General features: G+C 38.1%; 1 protein-coding gene across 5 annotated transcripts; it reads left to right on the top strand.

Annotated features, from left to right (window-relative positions):
* The first annotated feature begins 910 nt into the window (after window positions 1-910).
* Window positions 911-8,621, top strand: MTERF1 (mitochondrial transcription termination factor 1). Of its 5 annotated transcripts, none has more exons than XM_019959653.2 (3): window positions 911-981; window positions 1,539-1,600; window positions 6,085-8,621. In XM_019959653.2, exons 2-3 carry the CDS (start codon window positions 1,596-1,598, stop codon window positions 7,271-7,273), a joined length of 1,194 nt encoding a protein of 397 aa, XP_019815212.2. In that variant the 5' UTR covers window positions 911-981; window positions 1,539-1,595; the 3' UTR covers window positions 7,274-8,621. The 5 variants fall into 5 exon arrangements, with proteins under 5 accessions (XP_019815212.2, XP_070643570.1, XP_070643568.1 ...); XM_070787467.1 differs by lacking the exon at window positions 911-981 and adding an exon at window positions 988-1,167; XM_070787468.1 differs by lacking the exon at window positions 911-981 and adding an exon at window positions 988-1,171.
* Window positions 8,622-10,507: the final 1,886 nt, after the last annotated feature.

The raw sequence follows: 10,507 nt of genomic DNA, 5'->3' as shown, positions 1-10,507 counted from the left end.
ACAATCAGAATCATAGAATTCAATGTTGAAAGGGCCTTAGAGACTTAGAAGAAAAATTATGACCAACCTAGACAGCATATTAAAAAGCAGAGACATTGTCAACAAAGGTCCATCTAGTCAAGGCTATGGGTTTTCCAGTAGCCATGTATGGATGTGACAGTTGGACTACAAAGAAATCTGAGCATCGAAGAATTGATGCTTTTGAACTGGGGTGCTGAAGAAGACTCTAGAGAGTCTTTTGGACTGCAAGGAGATCCAACCAGTCCTTCCTAAAGGAAATCAGCCCCGAATATTCATTGGAAGGACTTATGTTGAAGCTGAAGCTCCAATACTTTGGCCACCTGATGCGAAGAACTGACTCATTTGAACAGACCCTGATGCTTGGAAATATTGAAGGCGGGAGGAGAAGGGGACGGCAGAGGATGAGATGGTTGGATGGCATCACCGACTCAAAGGACATGAGTTTGAGTAAACTCTGGGAGTTGGTGATGGACAGGGAGGCCTGGCATGCTGCAGTCGATGTGGTCTCAGTATTGGACATGACTGAGCGACTGAACAGAACTGAAATGAAACGCTGAAGTGTTCATCTACATCATGTTAATCACATAAATAAGCGTAATCAACCTATCACGCTGCAAAATTCATGTATATAATGATTTTCCCATTGCATGTCGCTTTCTAGCAGCAAGTCAGAGCCTCTGGCTGCGTGGCTGGAAGGCTCCGAGTCCCATTCCGCCCCCTGAAATACTCCCGGAGGCGCTCACCGCGGTCTCCTGCTGCCCCCTGCCGGGACCCAGCGTCAGGCTGTGAAAGGCTTCGCGCAGCCGCGAAGGAGAGGAGGGTCCAGACGCGTGACGTCATCTCTGTGCGCATCTCATCGCCGGAAGTTATTTCTGTCCACTTACGTTCCTCTGTTTCTCGCGAGACTGCAGAGGTGCCAGGAAAGGCTTTTCCCCGTGCCCTGTTTTATTCCAGGTTGAGGTTGGTGACTTGCTGCTGCTGTGCTTTTTCTTTTTAAGAAGCAGGTCTGGGTGGCTGTGATGTGTAACTGAGTCCCATTCCCGCGCAGTCGCTGGCTCACTTTCTTTGTCGGAGGACAAGGGACGGAAGAACCCGCGAAATGGAACCCGTAGAAATACCCGTAGAGTTTTTGAGTTACAGACTCGCGTAGGTTCGAACCTTGCTTCCACCAACCAAGTCAAGCTAGTAAGGGAGCTCGGCGCTTTTTCTCATTTTGTAATTTTAGGAATATTGCCTATCTTTTAAGTTGCCTACCTTTTAAGTAAGATAATGTGTGAGAAGCAGTTAGTTCTGGGTTTTGCAAATTGTGCTCGTGATTCTGCTGCCTTTTCCCTTCATTCTCGGGCTTGTACTTAGCATTTTCTTCTCAATATCTCTGAGAGATGCTTAGTATGCTGAAGATTATGCATTTTACGAAAACAGTATGCACTGTTAAATGAGATTGATCTCTTTTTTTCTATATTAACGGAGTCCTTACAACATTTTGTCCTCCTTCCTTTATTTTTTTCCGTTTCTAGGAACAACTGTTTTCCTGCTTTTCTGGAGGAACGCAAAGTCTTTTTTCCTTAAGACAGATGAGGTGAGAAATGCATTTCTGTAAAGATGTTCAAACTTAGCTCGTTTTGTCAAAAGACTAACTGGAACGCAGTACCCTGTAACCAGAGGTTACCCATTTCCATCAAAAGCCCCCTTGTCCGGGGAATTGTGGAGCAGAGGGGCACATAAACCCACTTTTATCCCTTAGACCTCACAAGTACAGAGGTTTTCCATGTATTTGTTAACTTTGACTTTTAATGCTTGGAATAATGGCTTTGATAATTAAAAACGTCAGTTTGAGAGACAGATGGAAATAACTTAAAATATTAATTATTTTTGAAATTTATAGATTGAGTCAGTTGATACTACTTGCATTAGGCTGCTTAAATATTTATTCAGCATACTAGGTGTAATAGATTATTTTGAAGGGAGATTGGGTGCTAAAAGAGTAAAATAACATTGATATTTATCAGGTTTAACTTTTTTTGTGTTGAAACCTGAAAAACAACTTACCCTATTTTTATCCCTTCTCTGTGTATGTATGTCCCTCTCCCCTTTTCATGTCAGTGATATTATACTAGCCATACTCTTAAGCAATTTGCCACTTAGAACGCTTAGGACATATTTTTATTGTGTTAGATCTGCCTCCTTTTAAAGAGTAGGCTGTGTAATGTTATATTGATGTGTGTTAGTCACTCAGTCTTGTGGGACTCTTTGTGACTTCATGTACTGTTGCCCACCAGGCTCCTCTGTCCATGGAATTCTCCAGGCAAGAATACTGGAGTGGGTAGCCATTCCCTTCTCCAGGGGATCTTCCCCACCCAGTGATTGAACCCAGGTCTCCTGCATTGCAGGCAGGTTTTTTACTGTCTGAGCCACCAGGGAAGCCTCATTGTATTGATGTACCACTATTTATTAATCATTCTACTCTTGGTGGCCATTTGGGTTCCTTCTTTTTTTACTCCCACAAACTATTATAATGCTCATCTTTTTTTTTTTTTTTCCTGTGAAGTAACAAATGTGCATTCTTGTTTTTCATTTCCTTTGGATGATCTTCAAGAAGTAGAAATGCTGGGTTGAAAGATACAATAGACAGTACCAAGTTCCCTTCCTACAGTGATATTTAGAATTCTTATTTTTTCCTATGTTTACCAGTTGTTAATGTTAGTTACCATCGTTGTTAGGTTTAGCTGATCCTGTTCATACTATTGATATTGGGGGGGGGGGTCCAATTTTTTCATGTATAATATTGTAATCAAAACCAAATTTTTGTGGCCAGTTCAGTTTTTTCCTGTTTAAATAGAATACTTAATTTTAGGCTCCTTAGTAATGAATTACTATAAAACAAATGATTCACTTGAAGTGAAGTGAAGTAATTGTTACTACTTGTAACAAGTAGTTTACTACAAGTAATTACTACAAGTAATTACTCCTTGAAGTAATTGTTAAGTTGAAGAGTTGTGGGAAAATACTGTTTGAATGGAATCTTGTACTATGGATAGATTTAGGAGGATGAGCCTTTCTGAAAGACAGAGTGGGTTTTTTTTTTTTTTTTGCATCAATTCTTCAGTGCTCAGCCTTCTTCACAGGCCAACTCTCACATCCATACATGACCACAGGAAAAACCATAGCCTTGATTACTATGATACCTGCTTAATTCCTTGTTACCCAAAGTGTGGTTTCTGGACTGTGGCAGCAGAATTACCTGGAGCAAATCTCGGACCACGCCCCACAACTGTCAAGTCAACTGAATTTTAATGAGATTCCCCAGATGATTTGCAGGTATATTAATGACTGAGAAGCACTGGCCTAACCCCCATTAGGGAACTGGGTCAGAGGTGACGGACTGGAAGACGAATACCCCATCTTAAGAGGAATACCATTTTAGGTCCAGGTGATCATGGGACGTTAAAATGGAGTTTTAAAAGACGTTAAATGGACGTTAAAAAAGAGTGGGTTTAAAAAGGCAGGAAGACAAGAATGGTCAAGGATGTCTAGGACCAGAGACTTAATAGGCAATGGTGTTTCATTGTGAGATTGCAGAATAGAGGAGATAGCTAGAAAGGTCAGTCTGAAGATTTTACCTTCCAGGGGAGAGCTACAGAGGTGTCTTAATCAGGGCGTGAGGGACATGACCACATCTTTGTTTCATAAGTGTTCTGTGGGGGACACTTTTGAGTGACTCGTTTAGAGAAACGAGTTAAGCGACTGATAGTCTGAGTGAGAGAATTTGCGAAGAGTAGAGAGATTGGATTTCAGAGATACTGAAGAAGCAGAGTCTACATGAATGAATGACTGTGGGTTCGAGGATGAGAAAAAAAAGCAAAGCTTACTTTCACATTTTTTATTATGAGTAATTATTAGGAGAGTAATGGTGATTTCATTAATTAGAGGAGGGCTTGTTTGTTTGGGGGCTGGGAAAGATGCTCAGGTTGGTTTTGGACTTGTTTATTTGTGTGAAAGGTATGTCCATGGAGAATGAATTATACACAAAGACAAGTCCACCTATAATACATCCAGAAGTCTTAATTTCTTAGTCTTTTGTTAAGATACTTGGCATATATTTTTCCTCTGAATTTGTCATCAACAGAAATTTCTTTTGAACTTGCTGTGACTCATTCAGCTCTGTTTCTCAAGAGTAGAGTGTGGTCTAAAGCAGTAGTCTTAGACATTTTTGATCATATACAATCTTAATTTTAAAAAAGGTCTATAAATATACCTCCAATATATTTATATTTATTGACTAGTTATATACATGTCTTATGGTACTATTGTTAATATATTGTATAATTATGAAACATGTAAAAAGTAGAAATTTTAAAAGGCCAAGACAAATATAAATTGGAGCTGTACTGTATTCTTCCTGCATCCCATTGGATCATCTCACACCCACTCTTTGGAAAGCCCTGGTTGTATCTAGAGCTGTCAGTGTTCTGTCCCTTTATCCAGTAGAGGTCACCCTGAGCATCTGGAACAGAACAGGGTTTTGAGCTGGGCAAGGTAAAGCCTCATTCTTTAATTAGGAGGGTCTTATTTTTAAGTTTCTGTCTTCATGTATTTTTGGAAGATTATGTAGTTACAGAGTATATGTTATAATGAAACATGAAGAATAATGAACTCAGGGTATAGGGCACTCTAAAACACGCTTTTGCCGTTTCCTGTTTACTTTGTGAGTGACCTGCATTTTGTTCGAATGTTACCTGAGTCTGTAGTTTTGGAATCTTTTCCTAATTCTTTGAGGATTAATGGATTATCTGAGTTATAAGAATGTTTCCTGCCAGTAGGCATAATCCAAGTTCTTGTTAAATTGGAGTATTTAAAAGGACAGGCACAGAGGAGCTTTTCCTATATGGATCTTGAAAGCAGCATCTCAAGCCCATTGTAAGTAATTAGAAATTAAGAGCAGTTTGTCACAGCTATATAGTCTGAAAAGGAGAAAGTACTGGTGAAGTATCATGTACAGCACTTTACAAAAAAGTGTTATGACCATAAGCAACTTAGGAGCATAAATCATCTGACAATTTGGATAGCAAGACAGAAACTTTTCTGTTAAAATATTTCCTATAAACAGAGATATTCATTTTAGTAGGGACCTATGATTATTATCATGTATAAGTTCATATATTTTATGCCCCATTTCTAAATGATCAGGAAAATGAGTTGTCAAGGTTTTAATCTTTTGACCAAAGTTATGTGTATTATGAAGCAGATGCAGAGAGCCCTGAGTTAGTCTTTTGTAAAATGGTGGTAAGAAGGAGAATGGCAAAAGTAAGTTTTTAAATGTGTACATCTCATTTCTCTGTATAATTCCACATGTAGTGGACTCTGTATGAAATATCCCAGCTGGGTCATAATGAAGTGAAAATTGGTTTGGAATTATTGGGTGAACCCATCAGGGTAAATTGAGTGACGTGGAGATTGGGATCAGGGCTGTTGACTAGAGATCCATGTAAGATAAGAATTAAGGATGGGTTTAAAGAATACCGTGAACCTAGAAAAAGGTGTTTAGGGTGGAAATAACATAGTATGAAGTGTTGGTTTTCAGGGCTAGATTTAGAGTTTGATAACCAAAAAGTGATAAGAGGCAAAGAAGGCTGGTATCTGTGGGCAGATGCAAGGCCAAAAATCTGGGAAGTTAGAAGACAAGGCAGAATTGAAAGCGTCAGTAAAAATAAGTCAAAGCTTTGGAAAGCAGTTAGATAAAGCAGAGATAGAAAGGGGCAATCGGTTTTGGGTAGCCAATGCAGGCAGGACCAAATAGCAAGTAAAGGCAAGAATAATTCTGGGGCAGTGTTGTTGCTGTGTGCTGCTTTTATTTATGTTAAGAATAGAAGTGGCCCCTGGCCCACAGATAATTGGAATGGTGAGCCAGGGAGTGGGAGTGTGGTGATGAGATTATCACAGAACCAGGAGAGCTGGATCTCTAGTATTTTCTTACAGAAATGACCACACTACAGGATCATGATATAATCTGTCAGCTGTTGAACATGTTTGTTTGTGTAATACTGTATATGTTGTTTTATACAGCTTTCCAAAAGGTTTGGGCCACCTGACCATTATGGTGCCAAGAAAACTCTTGTATGTGAGAAGTAACTATCTCTTTGGTTCAAGATGTTGGATGATCCGATTTTCAACAGAAATCCTCTTTAAATCAGTTTCATTTAGGCCTTTCAGTAAGAAATGTGATAATGCAGACAGTGAACCTTTGGAAAATGAAGAACTGCTGAATAACTTACTTACCATGGGAGTAGATGTTGACATGGCAAGGAAGCGACAGCCTGGAGTTTTTAACAGGACAGATACTAATGAGCAGGACCTGCAGACATTCCTTCTGTCTAAAGGAGCCAGCAAAGAAGTGATTGCTAGCATCATATCAAGATACCCACGAGCCATGACTCGCACACCTGAAAGTCTTTCAAATCGATGGGATCTGTGGAGAAGAATTGTGACATCAGACCTTGAAATTGTAAATATTTTGGAACGTTCTCCTGAATCTTTTTTTCGGTCCAGTGACAACCTAAACTTAGAGAATAACATAAAGTTCCTCTACTCAGTTGGATTGACCCATAAAGACCTTTGTCGATTGTTGACCAATGCCCCGCGTACCTTCTCCAATAGTCTTAATCTGAATAAACAGATGGTTGAATTTTTGCAAGAAATCTGTTTGTCGTTGGGTCACAATGGTCCCACAGATTTTGTCAGGAAGATAATTTTTAAAAACCCTTTCATCTTAATTCAGAGCACCAAACGGATAAAGGCTAATATTGAATTTTTACAGTCCACGTTCTGCTTGACCAACGAGGAACTGCTTAGTCTGATATGTGGTCCAGGAGCTAAAATCCTAGACCTTTCCAGTGACTGTATGAGAAGAAGCTACAGGAATATCAAAGACAAACTCTCTTCTCTTGGGTGTACTGCAAAAGAGATACGGAAGTTTGTTTTAAGCTATCCAGATATGATCTTCTTGGGAGAGAAAAAGTTTAATGATAAAATAGACTGCCTCATAGAAGAAGAAGTTAACATTTCACAAATAATTAAACATCCTCGGATTTTGGATTCAAGCATAAGTACTTTAAAAAGTCGAATCAAAGAATTGGTAAATGTTGGCTATGACTTGAGTACATCAAACATCAGCCTTCTGTCTTGGAGTCAAAAAAGATATAATGCTAAATTGAAAAAGTTATATATTGAGCAGAACATTGTCCTGGAGAATTAAGCAAAAGTCAGTCTTCTAATGTAGTGATATTCATTTTGAATTTGGACCTTTCAAAAAGGAGAGATTTGTATTCTTAACCACATATACATAATGTAAAGTGCCTTTGGATATTTTATTTTAAAGGTTCATAAAAACTCACTGTCAGTATATCCAAGTATATAGTCTTCCCAGCTACCTCTTCTGTAGTTTGAATTATTAATAGTACCACATCCAATTTTATGATATAGGCTGTGGCTATTGTAATTAATGGTCATTGCTGAGTGCTATGGCAGAACAATGTGTAGAAAGAAAATGCAAAATAAGTTTTTTTGGCTTCTCTTCCTGTTTAAAAATTGAGAGATTGATTTGGATATTTCTATTTCTTATCATGGTTTTGAATAGCAACCTATTTCTCCTGTTATTCTGTGTATCTAATTATAGTTCATCTTCAGAATACAGTGTCAGTAGAAATAAGACAACACAGGAGGAATTCTTCACCCAAATTCTACATACTTCATTTAAATCGTTAGTATGCCTCATGGCTCCTCCAGTTTAGGCTAAATTTACTGTGGCTATATCCTGATTTCTTTGAAGATAAGGGCAACTGTGACAGGCAGAATAATAGTTAACCCAAAGATTTCAATGTCTTAATTCCCAGAACCTGTGGATATGTTTTGTTACATTACAAAAGGACTTTGCAGATATGATTTAAGAACCTTAATTTGGGGTCCTGGGTTGGGGAGGTTATCCTGGATTATCTGGTTGGACCCAGTATAATCACAAGGGTCTTTAAAAGTGAAGAGGGAGGTAAAAGGAGAGGTCAGAGTGATGTGATGGAAGAAGGACTTGACCCACTTTTACTGGCTTTGAAGGAGGAAGGGGACATGAACCAAGGAGTGCAGGTGGCCTCTAGACAATGGACAAGGCAAGGACGCATTCTCCCCTAGTGGCTCAGAAAGGGAGGCAGCCGTGTCAGGACTTTGAGTTTAGCCCAGTGAGACCCTTGTCAAACTTCAGACCTGCAGAACCGGAAGATAATAAATCTGCATTATTTTAAGCCACTGAGTTTGTGATAATTTGTTACACCAACAAACAGACTAACAATTAAGTAGATAATTTAGTAATTCAGGTGAAGAAGTATACCTTTAGTATTATATTTGTATTTCTTCTCTTATACTTTTTTCATCCACTTAATTTTCTGGAATGGCTAGTAAGTTACTGTTTGTAAATTCCTGTAAATATACGGATAAAAAGCTAAATGTAAGTCTAAATAAAGGAATATTTTTGCTTAATGAATGTACAGAAATGGTTTTTGTTTATTTGTAATTTGCTGGTGTTTCTACTAATATAAATAAAGAGCTAAACGTTTCTAGAGGCATTAATTTCAAAAATGACATGCGTCTGTATCTTGAAACATACACAGTCTAGCTCTGCATAAAGTGAAAGAGAAGGAACCAATTGTATGACTGTAATTACTTTCAGTTGTTTTCCAGAGGCATTTGTTTTCTAGGTACGGATTTTAAATTAAGTAACAAATGATGCTTAACCTTGGAAGCATTTTTTTCTTTTATTGAAATATAGTTGTTTTACAGTATTCAGTTTCATGATCACGGAATAATGATTCAATATTATTTTTTTTCAGATTATACTCCATTATAGATACATATGATACACACACACACACCCCCCAAGATAATGGGTATAGTTCCCTGTGTTAAGCCTTATTTTTTATCATTGATACCTCAAAAAATTTTATTCCCACCAGTGATAGTAACAAAATGCTTGTTTTTTCAAGGCCATTTGTATGTAAATGATACTCAACTATTTCCAATAAACTATTTGATGGCAAACATGGCATAATTTAGAAAACATGGACTTTAGAGACATTTCTTTAGAGAAATATATCTGGGCACTGTTCCTGATTAGCTCTGTAACTTTGTGTAAATATTTTAATTTTACTGAACCTATTTTCTCATCTATAAGATGAGAAATGGACTTCCCAGAGTTAAGAATCAGGTGATACAGGGCCTCTAAGGTTTCTTGCACACAATAACTGTTCAGTGGTAGCCAGAATAAATAGTTACAGTAGCATTTTAAAGACATCATTCCCATATTATACAATTCAAAGTATGCAGCTTTTAAAAATATTCATTGTGCTGTGCAATAATCACTGCAGTCTAACTTTAAAATGTGTTCATGCCCTTTAAAAGGAAATCCTGTGCACATTAGCACTCAATCCCCATTATCCCCCTCCTGCTTTCCTAGCCCTGTTTAGTTGCTCAGTTGTGCCCAGCTCGTTTGTGACCCCATGGACTGAAGCCCACCAGGCTCCTGTGTCCATGGGATTTCCCAGGCAAGAATACTGGAGTGGGTTGCCATTTTCTTCCCAGCCCTAAGCAACCACTGATCTTTCTACAAATTGGCCTACTCTGAACATTTCATATAAATGGAATCATACAATATGTGGCCTTTGGTAACTGGCTTCTTTCACTTAACATAATGTTTCTAAGGTTCATTCTTATGCTGTGTATCAGTATTTCATTCTTATGTGTTGGAAAATAATCTATTGTATAGATACAGCAGTAGGATTGGGAGTAAATTTTATGGTTTAAGTCCTGGGATGGGGAGCTTATCCCAGATTATCTGGGTGGGCTCAGTGTAATCAAAGGGGTCCTTAAAAGTGGAAGAGGGAGGGGAAAGAAGAGGTCAGAGTGATGTGATGAAAGGACTTGATGGATTTTTACTGGCTTTGAAGGAAGAAGGGGATATAAACCCCCTTAAGTCCCTGTTTTCTGACTTGTTTAGGAATTCTTTATGAGATAATTGGTTTGAAGTCTCTAACAGGTCTGTAAGAAACTTGAGGGAGGTGGGCAGAGGAAATAAAAGTTTATTGGCATCAGCTCGTCATGAGGATTATACCTGGACTTTTGAGAGATGATACAGCAACGACAGTTGCCAGTGGCCAAAGAGGGTGTGGGATGCACAGAAGTAAAATACAGTACCTATTTGGGGGTTAGGAGAGGGACAACTTCCTTTGTATTCTTTGTAGAAACAAATGAGCAATGTCTGTCAGGCATTATATAATTAAGTATTTTATATAAGATTAAGCTTATATAAGTACACATATATAAATATATGTATAATTATATAATACACATATACATGCACATATAATATTTTTTGAAGTATAGTTGATGTATGATGTTTCTGTTGTACAATGAAGTGATTCAGAATATATACCTTTTCACATTCTTT

The sequence above is a fragment of the Bos indicus genome, chromosome 4 (genome assembly GCF_029378745.1).
Source record: "Bos indicus isolate NIAB-ARS_2022 breed Sahiwal x Tharparkar chromosome 4, NIAB-ARS_B.indTharparkar_mat_pri_1.0, whole genome shotgun sequence".
Lineage (NCBI taxonomy): Eukaryota > Metazoa > Chordata > Mammalia > Artiodactyla > Bovidae > Bos > Bos indicus.
This window is presented reverse-complemented; position numbering and strand designations above follow the sequence as displayed.